The sequence below is a fragment of the Natator depressus genome, chromosome 1 (assembly GCF_965152275.1).
Source record: "Natator depressus isolate rNatDep1 chromosome 1, rNatDep2.hap1, whole genome shotgun sequence".
NCBI classification, from domain to species: domain Eukaryota; kingdom Metazoa; phylum Chordata; order Testudines; family Cheloniidae; genus Natator; species Natator depressus.
This window is the reverse complement of record NC_134234.1, coordinates 98,818,027-98,831,823: the sequence shown is the minus strand read 5'-3', so window position 1 is coordinate 98,831,823 and position 13,797 is coordinate 98,818,027. Positions and strand designations below refer to the sequence as shown.

The 13,797-nt window shown below is 51.4% G+C and overlaps 1 protein-coding gene across 1 annotated transcript in view; it reads right to left on the bottom strand.

Annotated features, from left to right (window-relative positions):
• The window catches only part of CLYBL (citramalyl-CoA lyase), a 222,223-nt gene extending 208,676 nt beyond the window's left edge, over positions 1–13,547 (bottom strand). The window contains exon 1 of the mRNA XM_074963035.1: positions 13,441–13,547. Coding sequence (XP_074819136.1) covers positions 13,441–13,505 — 65 coding nt within the window. The 5' untranslated portion in view covers positions 13,506–13,547. The remainder of the gene's footprint in view (positions 1–13,440) is intronic.
• Between the last annotated feature and the right edge of the window lie 250 nt (positions 13,548–13,797).

Below are 13,797 nucleotides of genomic sequence, written 5' to 3'. Positions count from 1 at the left end.
ACAGATTACTGGAACTTTAAAACCTCGCTTTCTTTGTAATTGACATTTAAACTGTTTGAAGTTTCTCATTAAGTCCTTTTTACAAATTAGGTGCAGATGTGTAAAGCTAAATGTACAGTACTAAGGGAAATTAGGTCACCTGAAAGCTCAATATAAAATGTAGCTATTAACTACTTTAATGCAAAGAGTACATTAAAATTTAGAGATCAACTCTATACCCCAAATTCTTCAAAGTTTCATCATTTCCCTTTCATCACTGCAGAGCTCCTGATGCTAACCGTGTTTAATTAAAATAACAGAATAAAGGCAAGGAAGTTCAGCTACTCAGTCCATGGTAGTACATTGATCCAGTCCTGTAGGGACAAACAAGGGAAGACAGAGATCACTAGACTCTTGTCTATCCCATGATAACAGGTAATTCAAACTTATGTTAGCTACAGTCAGAGGCGAAAGGGGTTACAGGAGAATTGTGAGATAATACAGCAGTGTTTAAGGAAAAGAGGGGAAAATTAACAGGGGACTTCAGTTCAAGTTTAGCACATATTGGGGTCAATAATAGCAAGTCAATTTCCACTGCTATTTGTGTGTGGACATTCTGCAAACTTCTTAGGCTTCACATCCATGTGAGGTAGAAGAGGGAAGAGTATTCTTTTCTCTAATAATATTTACTAAGTGCTGCCATCCCACCGAGATGCTTGGGGTCCTGTTCAAACACTTTCAAATCCAGTCAGATTAACATAAGAATGCTAAATAAAACATTTTAACATGCCAACCAAGGTGGCTTAATTCAGAAAGGGGTGAGTGAGAGGTGTCTTGCACAGGGACCGAGGGAGGTTAAAACTAAAAACACCTCAGAAAAAAGAAAGTGTTCGTATATTTTACTTACAAGTAGGGAGGGATAAGCTGAGGAGCAGACACTGAAACTCAATTACCCTCTGATCAAAAGTGGAACTCCTAAAAAGTTGCAAATGTCAGGGCACATTTGCCTGCCAGGATGCAGCTTACAGGGAACGTCTCAAATATTGCCCAGTGCTTCCCATTAAGGGATTTAAGAACCTACAGAGTGGACTTAAAATCAGTTCACCACTTTACAAACAACCAGTGCAAAGAACACAGGCTTGAGGCTCAATCCCAGAAGCTGCAGTGCTTAGCACTTCCTGTGAAGAATTAAGGGCCCTCCTTCTCCACTGAAGTCACTAGAATAGAGGGTACTTCGTACTTGCATAAGACACTCAGCAACCTGTAGGATCAAACTCAATATGATCCTGTATATTTGCTATAGGGCCCATTTATCCACCATACAATAGGCAATTATAATATTTGAGTTTAACAGGGTTGCACGTAATAGTGCAAAGTCTCTCAGGATAAAAGAGGGCACAATCTACACAAACTGAACTGAAAAACTGTTTGGCATCACAATGCAGGACACAGCATGAGGACATGTTTGGGAAGGGGAGAAGTAGTTACCCAGTTGCCAGAAGCTGGGAATGGGTGACAGGGAATGGATCACTTGATGATTACTTGTTCTGTTCATTCCCTGTGAAGCACCTGGTGTTGGCCACTGTCAGAAGACAGAATACTGGGCTAGATGGACTATTGGTCTGACTCAGTATGGCTGTTTTTATGTTCTTATGCCAACCCCATAACTACACCCACACACTCCGAGAAAAGAAAAAAAAGAGGTTGGGAACCATTGTTTAGGGAAAATGCATTTGTACAAAATTCTACTTAATCTAGACATATTCTGGGTAGGGTAACCAGATGTTGCATTTTTAAAGGGACAGTCCCATATTTAAGCCCTCCAGCAGGTGTCCCGACTTTTTCTTAATAACAGGCAAAGTGTCCCATATTTTCTGTTCCTCCCGCCCCCAATCAGGACTGGCAGGTCCTGCTGCTGCCGGATCCCTGCTCACCAGCCACCCGCCCACTAGTGGTGAGTGGGGGGTGCGGAGTCCAATGGCCGACAATGGGGGTGGGTGTGCAAGGCTGGTGGTAGGTGAAAGCTGCAGCACGTGGGGCCGGCCACTCCTTGTGCTGGTCCATCAGCACAGCCCCCGCTGTGTGCTAGCTCTCGAAGGTCCTGCCCTCTGTCCTGTTTCCGGCCGGTGAAGTGGCACAAACTGCAACCAGCATTTTCCCACCAGTAGCAGTTACCACCATGTAAGGATGTCCTTCTTTGCTTACCCAGTACAATTTGCTATCCTTTGCTATCCTGAAATTCTGCCAGGGAGCAGTTTGTGCCACTACACCAGCACTGGCTGCACACTGTAAGCTGCGGTGGCTGGTGAGTATGGGCAGGCGGCAGCTGGTTATGTGTCACCTCTGCTGCCCACTCATCGGCCCTTTACATGCTCCCCCTCTCACTGTCCTCTCCCTCCTTTGCCCCTCCACCACCCAGCCCCACTGCTCCTCCATACTCCTTTCTCCCTGGCAGGATGCATCTCACTCCCAGCGCTGTGGGGAGAACCAGTCCCTCATTGGAGTGCTCAGCTCACCAGCAGCCCAGCTGGCAGGCTCCTTCCTTCCTCCCCATCCCCCCGCCTGTGGCTGGGCCAGCGCCTCAGGAAAACCCAAGACCCTCCGGCCTGGGACGCTGGCCAGGAGGAGCCAAGACCTGCATGTGCCCACGCCCGGCACGGGCACGGGCAAGCCTCTCCGCCCTCAGCTAACCTCTGGAGTGGCCGGGGGCGGAGGGAAGCGATTTCTTCCTGCCCCAAACCTGCAGACTCCACAGCAGCCTCCCAGGGAGAAGCTTAGCACCCTCTTCACCTGCCCCTCCCGCCCTGGGTCCTACCCCCAGGGAGCATGGGGCTGCTCTATCCCCTAGGCACCCTCCCCTGCTGAGCCACCTCTCTGGCCAGGTTCGCTAAAGCCCCTGCAGTCAGGTTCCCTGGGCCCTGGTGCACAATGCATTTTTAGGGCTTAACTCCTTCCTGCCCATGCTGTAGCTGGGGAACAGGAGGCAGCTGGATTTTGCCAGTGGCTTGGAGATGTCAGCTGCCTTTCAACACTGTGCAGGCAGGAAGGGACAATCTGCTTCCAGCGACAGGGGAGCGGGGGGGGGGGGGGTGAGGGGAAGAGATGAGCTCTGCAAAGACACAGGCCAGGTCATCCCTTCCCCCCACCCCCTCCCCTGCAGCTGGAAACAGCTCCCATCCCTTCCCTCCCACACAGTGCCAAAAGGCTGCTGCTGACCACATTCTGGTGTGAACCCTGGCAGAAATCTGGGGAGAGATGGCATGTGACCCTGCATGTCCCCCCACGTCTTGCCTGGGGAAGACACAATGCCAGGTACCAGGGGAGGCGGGATCATCCTGGGGGCCCAGCCAGGCATGGAGGGTGGAGAGCGCCGGGCAGGGACGGGAGGGTCAGTTGGTCACCCCCCCCCAACCCTCCCCCGTGTGAGCGGGGTGTATGGGAGTGTGTGTGTGTGCGCACCTCTCCCCATGTGAACCATAAAGCCTTAAAGATAAGAAGGTAAATAAAAAGAATCCAACTATGCAACATTTCTTTTTAACAGGGGCTCAGTCAACTTGATGTTAATTTGAATATTTGTACTGTATAGTTCTGAGTGATTGACATGGAATTTGCTTGAATACAAGTAATTTTACCAGGTGTCCCATATTCAGCATAGGGAAATATGGTTACCATAATTCTGTCTATCTTCATTATTAATACTTGCGCCGGTCCTGCGACTGGATCCAACTGGGCAGGCCCTTTGTGTCTTGACTTCAGTTGCCTCCACAGAGGCACAAAGGTCCAAGCATAAAAATACAGTAAAAGGATCAGGACCATTACTGGTATTTACAGCTGTTTAAAAAATATTTCCCCCAAAATGAACCATTATGTGGCTTTTACCATCTCCAGTTTGTGATAAAATTAATTTAAATGGATCAAAATAACATGGTATAAAGTGAATATTCTCTGTTTTGCCAGTTTAAAATGTTTTTGCCATTAGAAAGTCACACTTGCAAACACAATTCATCCCCGAATCCTGAACAGAACATTTTTAAAATCTGAAAAACCCAGAACTAGTTATTTTCACTAAAGGGTTAGGAAAGGGATACCTCATCTGCACAGATACTCTTAACACTTCACTGATGCCTTCAGTTAAGATTGTAAAAACAATAACGTATCAACAAAATTTGCTGCCAGTGAGGAATTACTTTATACATGCTCACATAAATGTTGCAACAAAGTACCAAACTATACAGGGAGAACCTTTTAATTTCCTAGGATAATTTCAGCTCCCATTGCGTTAGCACCCTCCAGTGTCCAATCTATGAAAAACAACATTGATACTAGCTTTCCAAGGTTTCAGAGTAGCAGCCGTGTTAGTCTGTATTCGCAAAAAGAAAAGGAGTACTTCTGGCACCTTAGAGACTAACCAATTTATTTGAGCATAAGCTTTCGTGAGCTACAGCTCACTTCATCGGATGCATTCAGTGGAAAATACAGTGGGGAGATTTATACACATAGAGAACATGAAACAATGGGTGTTACTATGCACACTGTTAAAGAGAGTGATCACTTAAGGTGAGCTATTACCGGCAGGAGAGCGGGGGGAGGGGGACCTTTTGTAGTGATAATCAAGGTGGGCCATTTCCAGCAGTTGACAAAAACATCTGAGGAACAGTGGGGGGTGGAAATAAACATGGGGAAATAGTTTCCAAGTAGCCATAAACCTGCATTTCTTGACAAGCAGTAAAGATGCAGCACTTTCCTGCAGTGGAGATAGAGCAGTGGCTCTCAACCAGGAGTATGCATACCCCTGGGGGTATGCAGAGGTCTTCTAGGGGGTACATCAACTGATCTAGATATTTTACTACTTTTTCAACAGGCTATATAAAATGCACTAGCAAAGTCAGTACAAACTAAAATTTCATACAGACAAAATGAGAAAGTAAGCAATTTTAAGTAATAGTGTGGCTGTGACACTTGTATTTTTATGTCTGATGTTGTAAGCAAGTAGTTTTTACCTGAGGTGAAACTTGGGGCACACAGGACAAATCAGACTCCTAAAAGGGGTACAGTAATCTGGAAAGGTTGAGAACCACTGAGATAGAGAACAGTAAGAGCTAAAAAATGAGTAAACCCTCAATGCTATAAATTAGTCTTATCCCAAGTGTAGAAGTATTAGACCAAGTATACTTGGTCTGAAACGGAATTATTAACAAAAGTAATAGCTTACACTCCTATACCACTTTTAAACACTTATTAAGCCTCACAACACTTCAGATGCTGTTACACGCATTTTATTGATAAAGAAACTGATCTGACTCTGTCCACTTGATATGAAACAGGTTTACGCCATAATCCTGAAAACACTTACACACGTCCTTAAAGTTAATGGGCTCTCAAACAGCTGAGCAGTCAAATGCAGTTCATCTATGTTTAAAAGTGCAATATAGAGGGTAAAGGAGATTTCCTGTGGGATGTGCTTAGTACACAATTTCAAAGGGTTAAACTAAATTTTTTCTTCAAACCAAGCAAATGCACTAGCCCTCAACAAGGACTACGTCCATGCCAAGTTTCAAACGCCAGCTGTTTTTACTATAACCCTGTCTAAAAAGGTGGTGTTAAAGTTTTTAAAAACAGGAATAGTACATAGTTTACCTTAGCCAAATTCAAAAAAATATTTAGAAGGATTTTGTTCAAACTTTCAAAAAAAAATCATCTTTGGGAAGATACCAATTATAGAAAATTCCAGTCCAAAAGATGAAAGCTTTGAAACATTATGAACAAGAGAAAACAGGTAAAAATAGTTTTGCAGGTCTGAACACAGGGTCTCCTCCTATGTACATAAAGATACCTTCACTCCTTAGTATTCTGATGGCATCTCTAAAAAGCAGATTCTTAGTGATGCAATGATGTCACAGTAACACAAAACAGTTTCTGTGACAGCTGAAAAGAATGCCACCAGATCAGAAGAACCTGCTCTGTAGAAGAAATTACTCTCTGTAACCTGCTAACCCGACCATCCAATTCAGCATTTACCCCTTATTCATCACCAGGAGCACCTAGCCTTACTGCCACTTCCTGAAAAAATTCTAGACAGCCATTACGCAGAAAGCCCATAAAGCACCTGCTATCATTATTTCCGTAACTACACAGACTCCCATTAAACAAAGACCACGAAACATGGAATTAAATTCAGTGAACACGTGCATGGACTGTACACTTTTTAAGTTGTCCCTCTGTTTTCTCTTCTCACTCCCATTTGGCTAACTTATTGCACAGCAAGGACTTTTTGCTCCTCCACATCAGTCAACTGTCCTGATTCAGATCTTGGGGAGCAGTCTGGGCTCAAAATCTGTCTCTCAAGTTTAGCAAAACCACCCTTTCATCTCCGCAATAGGAGGGGCATCTAGCAAGCTGAATCAGGTCCATTAACTCTACCTATGCTCATCTCAGCAACAATGGCTTAGAAGACCTCTTCACCTCTATCCCCACTAAAAGGGTCTTTCCTTCTAGCTCTTGACTCCGCTTGGATTAAGCCCTCTCCATGCAAGGCTCAATTCAATTTTTCTGCCATTCCCAGCAGTTGCTATGCCATGCAGTTCATCTAGCAGTGACGAGTCTTTGCCCTAGAAACAGGCAGCTCTAGAGAGAGGATGCTGGAGGGAGTCACTGCTGGCTAGGAGAGACTGACCATTTATATGCACCTTGCTGAAAGCAAGCACCCAGCAATCAGCTGAGGCAAGAATGAAAAAAGTACAGGGCACAATATAGATAGAAAGGAGGATTCCTTTCCAAAAGACATTATGTTAAAGCCCTAGTGTAAACAGAGACAAGAAAGTAGTGATTGAGTAAATAAGGAACTCCCAGAGCTGCTGTTGTGTCCCTTTCAGGGACTTGTATGTTATTTATTAGCATTACTGCTGCTAGCTTAAACAAAACTTTAGTGCTGGTTTAGGGACTGAACAAGTCTGGTCACTGGTCTCCTGGCTGAGGGAGTCAAGTGAGGGAGCCTCATTGCCCAGATGCAGGGGTAGGAAGAGGCTGATAAAGGCAAGAGCAACTCCTGGCCTGCCCATGGTAGTATTGCTATTGGCCTACAAATATTATAGACTTCTTTCATCAGTTGGTTCATGCTTATAAACTTACAGCCTTTAAGTGGACTTTTGCCCCCTTCATTGTACAGTATAAATACTCAAACCCTTAATGTTTGGCTGTTCGAAGTCTTGGCATTTACAGTTCTGCACACTAAAAGTGTTTTATTGCCCTCTCTGAAACAGGGAATAGAAGTTGAAAAAGTCACGGTTACTGGGTCAGTATAGAAAGTGTCCTCCTGGGTTTTCTTTAGGACAATGCTACTTAAACTACAAGGGATTAATTTTGGCTGCGTCAGTTCATAGCATTTCTCTCTTGTGCAGCACAAACCACTCTAGTTTTGCTCCTGTAGTTACCATAATAGCACCAGAGTCCCTGTTGTGCATTCATATAACCTTCTAGGTTTCAATTACTTTTGTATTGCACACTCTTTCATTAATAAACTTTAAAATATTTACTGCATTATGCTCTCAGACAGAACTGCAAGTATTTTTAATTTTAATTATTAAAGTCAATTGACCCTTGACTACTTATCCCACTCTGGTGCTAAAACTCTGCTTGCCTTCCATAAGTGCTGTTCCAAGGTTTGCTAAAGCAAGGTCTGTAAAAATATTAAAATTAACTATCCTACTATGTGAGGGCCTTTTCTGTTAGGTGTTTGAGAAAATATGTCTACAACTCATTTAGAAGGCTTTTGAGAAGGCTAACCATCCCTCAAATCCATTCAAATAATCTGATTAATCTGTTCAACCCTGCTCCATGAAGGCAAGGCATAAATTAAAGGTCTGTCTTCAGCCTGGTCCCAAAACCCTGGGACTGGATAGCCCAGGGGATGGGATACAGGACCTTTCACTTCTAGGTCCCCTCTTTGATCTATTGCAGATTGGTAGTGATTTAGGACAGGGATAGCATGGTATTTATAAAGGTTTTTATGATCCTGGGAAAAACTCGTTAGTCCCAGTTTAAGGCATTATCTATTTTAAAAATTGTTTCATTCATGCATTCCACATTACACATTTTTAGTTACATATTCAAATTGTGGTTACATGAAGGCAGTAGAGTTGTAAATTAATATAGGGTTCTACAAATAAAAACTAAAATTGTAATGGGTTTAATACTGATATATAGGGCTGTCAAATGAGATTAAAAAAAGAATCACGATGAATTGCCGTTTTAATCACAACGTTAAACAATAACAGAATTTAAATATTTTTGGATGTTACTTACTTACTTCTGTGCTGCTGCAGCTTGTTCGTGCCTGGCACTTGGCCTGCAGCTCAAGGTGGGCTCCGTGCTGTCACATGGGAGCTGCATCTTGCCAGAGCCCATAGCCATCCCGCAGCCCTCTGGGCACTCCTGGCTCACCAGGGATGCCATTTCAGATTTTGGTTTGCGACTGAGTGCATGCTGGGGAGTGCAGTCTCTTTAATCAGAGCATGCAGGAGCCTGAACACATTGCAGAACTCATTCCTGAGCCAGCAGCAACAGAAGAGAGGATCCCCCTGTTCTCTAAGCCCAGTTCAGCAGCTACCGGGTACACAGGCAAAGGGATGGGAACACCCTGACATGAGCCCCATGCCCCTACTCTACATGGCAGACAGGAGGAGGCTCCTGGTCCAGAGCAGGTTGGCCAGGGGCAGCTCCATGGAGGGGGAGGAGGGAGCAGCAGTGGAGCAAGACTGTGAGATGAGGGCACCCCCTGCCCTGGAGGCACACAGTGGCACCCTCCTGAACATGGTGCCGTGGTGCCCCCTTCTCATACGCCCTTAAGGCCTGCCCCTCTAATAGCCCTGGTGTCTGGCTGATCAAAATCAGCCACCAGGCAATCCACCTCAATGCTCCACCCCAGGGAAAGTTTTCCACCTTGGCTTCACAAATGTTATGCAGAGCACAGCACGCTGCTGTGACCATGAGAATCATAGGCGCTGACTCTGTGGGTGCTCCATGGTTGGAGCAGCGCCACCCACTCACCGGCTGGCCCCACCAATCAGCTCCTCCCCCTCCCTCCTAGCGCCTCCTGCCCGCCATGATCAGCTGTTCAGCAGCATACAGGAAACACTGGTGGGGGAAGGAGGAGCGGGGCGTGCTCAGGGGAGGGGGCAGAACAAAATGGGAAGAGGTGGGGTGGGAGCAGGGCAGGGGTGGTGCTTGGGGGAAGGAGTGGAGTGTGGGCAGGGCCTGGGATGGGGATTGAGCAGCTTCAGGAACTCACAAAGTCGGTGACTGTGATGAGAATATTTTCCTCAGTGAGGTCTAACCTACCAAAAAGGCAGCACCAGCAAACCTTTACCAAACACACATTCTACAGTCATTCTACACTGCTGAAGCGCTCTTTGCTGCTGTAAAGATTTCTACTGTATGGCTTCATGAGTCACAGTTGTAAGGGGTAGGCTTAGTCTCCCAGGAACACTATGTGCATTTCCACATCCCCTTTTGCACAGGCACTGACTTTGTGAGTTCCCGGGGGGTGCTCAACCCCCGCTCTGTCCCAGGCCCAGCCCCCACTCCACCCCTTCCCCCAAGCCCCACCCCCACTCAGCCCCCCTGACCTCTTCCTGCCTTGTTCCACCCCCTCCCCTCTCCCTCAGCACCTCCTGTACACTGCTGAACAGCCGATCACGGCAGGCAGGAGGCGCTGGGATGGAGGGGGAGGAGCTGATCGACGGGGCTCGCTAGTGGGTGGGAAGCGCTGTGGGGGGAGGGGAGGAGCTGATTGGTGGGGCTGCTGGTGGGTGCTCAGCATCCACTATTTTTTTCCTGTGGCTGCTCCAGCTCCAAAGCACTCTGCGAGTCAGTGCCTATGCCCTTCTGATCTGGAAAGAAAGTTCCTGTATGCAGCTTTCTATACAGGACCGTGTTCCTGAAGATGCCTGCATCATGCACCTTCCCTGGCCATCCTGCACTGATGTCAGTGAAACGACCCCAGTGATCCACCAGTGCCTGCAATACCATAGAGAAGTGGCCCTATCTGTTGATGTACTCCGTTGCAAGATTGGGGCCAAAATTGGGATATGCGTGCCATCTATCACCCCGCTGCAGTTAGGGAATCCCATTGTCGCAAAGACATCTATTATTTCCTGCAAATTGCTCAGAGACTGAGTCACAGTCCTTCATAGCAGGAAGAAATTAATGGCCCTATACACTTGCATCACCGCAACCCCAAAGTGGACTTTCCAACTCCAAATTGATTTGTGACTGACCAGTAGCAGTCTGGAATTGCCAGGCTTCACAAAGTGATTGCCACACACTTTTCCACCATTACAGCAGCTCTCATTTTGGTGTGATTGCGCTTCGGGGCAGGAGGTGAGTTCTAAAGTTCTGAAGCTACTACTCGCCATCCCACCCCACAATCCAATCCCACCACTTGGCATAGGCAGCAAGTTATATGGGCCCATGGTGCCCGCGCCCCACCAATATTTAGGAATGTGGGCCTGGCTCCACTAATATTTGGCCTTACCGCGCTTTGGGGGGGCCCCACACTTCAGGGGGACACAGGGTCCAGGGCGGCCTAGGGGATAAGCAGGGGGCCTGGCACTGGCAGCAGCAAACAACCCAGCCCCAGCCCACCCCCGCTGGCTCCCAGCATCACTCAGGGGAGGGGGCAGAAGCCAGAAAGAGGCAGGGTGGAGGCTTGGGGGAAGGGGTGGAATGGGAGCGGGGAGGAGGTGGAGCAGGGGCAGGATGGGGATGGGTCACTCGCTGCTGATGGCACCATGCCCCCCACTAAACCCACAGGCTGTTCTGGACCCTGCGTCCCCCTGAAGCATGGGACCCCCAAAGTGTGGGGGCAGTTACCCCAGTCCATCTTATAGTCCAGGGTAGCCTGGGAGGTTAGTGGGGGGCCTGGTGCCGGCAGGAGCAAGTGACCCAGCTTCAGCCCGCCCCCGATCCACCCCCATTCGTCCTCTTTCCCCAAGCCCCCGCCCCTTTCTGGCTTCCACCTCCTCCCCTGAGCGATGCTGGGAGCTGGTGGGGCGGGCTGGGGCCAGGTTGCTTGCTGCTGCCGATACCAGGCCCCCAACTAACCTTCCAGGCTGCCCTGGACCCCACGTGTCCCTGAAGCATGGGGCCCCACAAAGCGCAGGGCCCGGGGCGATTGCCTCAGTGACAACCATCAGCTTACTGAGAAATAAACCTGGTTTGCTAGTAAACATGTTTTCTTTTTAGTTGCACAGACCAGTTTTGCTGCTGGGATTTTCAAACTTACAAGTTGCAAACAGACCAACTGACAAATCTCAGTCACAGCACATCAGGGCAGCCATGCTCCTCGCCCTCAGAGGTGCTGCAGCCAGAAGGAAGCTGTGTGGGGGCTATTGCAAGTGAGCCTGGGGGGACACTAAATTTGAAGGTGGGGGCATCACTTACCGTCACCTGAATGAGAGGGCAGCTCTGAATGGGGGAAAGGAGAGACCTTGCATGTGTTCCTGCAGCAGGAGGGGTCAGGTCAGGCAGGGAGCGGGAACTGGGGGCCTTAGGGAGTGAGTGGGGGCTGTATGTAGGCAAAGGTGGTCAGGGGGCTCTGGAGGGCTGTGTGGAGAGTTGGGACGCAGTGGGGGCTCTGAGGGGAGTCAGGGGGTCTGTGTGGAGGCAGACGGGGCTTTGGAGGTGAGTGCGGGGCTGGGTGGGGACAGAGTGGGTGGGACTATGTGAGGCACTAGGGGTGAGTGTGGGGGTAGGAGAAGTTGGGGGCAGGTGGCTCTGGGGATGGGGCTATGCGGAGGCACTAGGGGTGAGTGGGGGGCTATAGGGGGGCGGGGATATGCGGAGGCACTAGGGGTGAGTGGGGGGCAGTAGGGGGCGGGGCTATGCGGAGGCACTAGGGGTCAGTGGGGGGCTGTAGGGGGCCGGGGCTATGCGGAGGCACTAGGGGTGAGTGGAGGGGCTGTAGGGGGAGCGGGGCTAGGCGGAGGCACTAGGGGTGAGTGGGGGGCTGTAGGGGGCCGGGGCTATGCGGAGGCACTAGGGGTCAGTGGGGGGCTGTACGGGGGCAGGGCTATGCAGAGGCACTAGGGGTGAGTGAGGGGCTGTAGAGGGGGAGGCTATGCGGAGTCATTAAGGGTGAGTGGGGGGCTGTAGGGGGGCGGGGCTATGCGGAGTCATTAAGGGTGAGTGGGGGGCTGTAGGGAGCCAGGGCTATGCGGAGGCACTAGGGGTGAGTGGGGGACCGTAGGGGGGCGGGGCTAGGCGGAGGCACTAGGGGTGAGTGGAGGGGCTGTAAGGGGCCAGGGCTATGCGGAGGCACTAGGGGTGAGTGGAGGGGCTGTAGGGGGCCGGGGCTATGCGGAGACACTAGGGGTGAGTGAGGGGCTGTAGGGGAGGAGGCTATGCGGAGTCATTAATGGTGAGTGGGGGGCTGTAGGGGGGCGGGGCTATGCGGAGTTATTAAGGGTGAGTGGGGGGCCTAGGGGGCCGGGGCTATGCGGAGGCACTAGGGGTGAGTGGGGGGCCGTAGGGGGCCGGGGCTATGCGGAGGCACTAGGGGTGAGTGGGGGGCCGTAGGGGGGCGGGGCTATGCGGAGGCACTAGGGGTGAGTGGGGGGCCGTAGGGGGGCGGGGCTATGCGGAGGCACTAGGGGTGAGTGGGGGGCCGTAGGGGGCCGGGGCTATGCGGAGGCACTAGGGGTGAGTGGCGGGGCTGTAGGGGGCCGGGGCTATGCGGAGGCACTAGGGGTGAGTGGGGGGCTGTAGGGGGCCGGGGCTATGCGGAGGCACTAGGGGTGAGTGGAGGGGCTGTAGGGGGCCGGGGCTAGGCGGAGGCACTAGGGGTGAGTGGGGGGCTGTAGGGGGCCGGGGCTATGCGGAGGCACTAGGGGTGAGTGGGGGGCTGTAGGGGGGCGAGGCTATGCGGAGGCACTGGGATGAGTGGAGGGGCTGTAGGCGGGCGGGGCTATGCGGAGGCACTGGGATGAGTGGAGGGGCTGTAGGGGGGCGGGGCTATGCGGAGGCACTAGGGGTCAGTGGGGGGCTGTACGGGGCCGGGGCTAGGCGGAGGCACTGGGATGAGTGGAGGGGCTGTAGGGGGGCGGGGCTATGCGGAGGCACTAGGGGTGAGTGGGGGACTGTAGGGGGCCGGGGCTATGCAGAGGCACTAGGGGTGAGTGGGGGGCTGTAGGGGGGCGGGGCTATGCGGAGGCACTGGGGGGGCGGGGCTAGGCGGAGGCACTGGGGGTGAGGGGAGGGGCGGGGGGCTGTGGGGGAGCTGATCACGGGCGCTGCGGAGCCTGTGTGGCTCTGTCACTCCACAGCCGTTGGGGAGGGGCGGGGGGGGGTGTGAGAGCAGCACGGCGGCGCCCACGCCCCGGGGTCTCGCTCTCGCGGGGCGGGGCTTGTGGGGGCGGTGGGGTGAGCGCAGCGCCCCCTCCCGCACGGCTCAGCAGCGTCACTCACAGTCTCCGCCTCCTCAGACCCTGCCCGGCCAGCAAGAGCCGCAGCGCCCGTGCCGCTGCCGCCATCGTCGTCTTGGCCCCGCCCCCGCCGCCGATTGACCCAAAAGTTGAGCTCCGAACGAAACAGCACAAATTCGCCCGCGCGCTGATTGGCTCGCAGGAGGGGGAGGTGTTGTCACGTGGGCCCGAGGGTCTTCTGGGGCTCTTTGCCTTTCTGGGTTGGGACACAGGACCCTGGGCCGCGAACGCGACAAATCCCCCCGGCCGGGCCCCTCCCCGCCCCCCAGGGCTCCTTGTCCCTGGCCGGCCCCGGGGCGCGCCTCGGGTCTCGCTGTGCTCTGCGCGGCCGGCGGGCCGG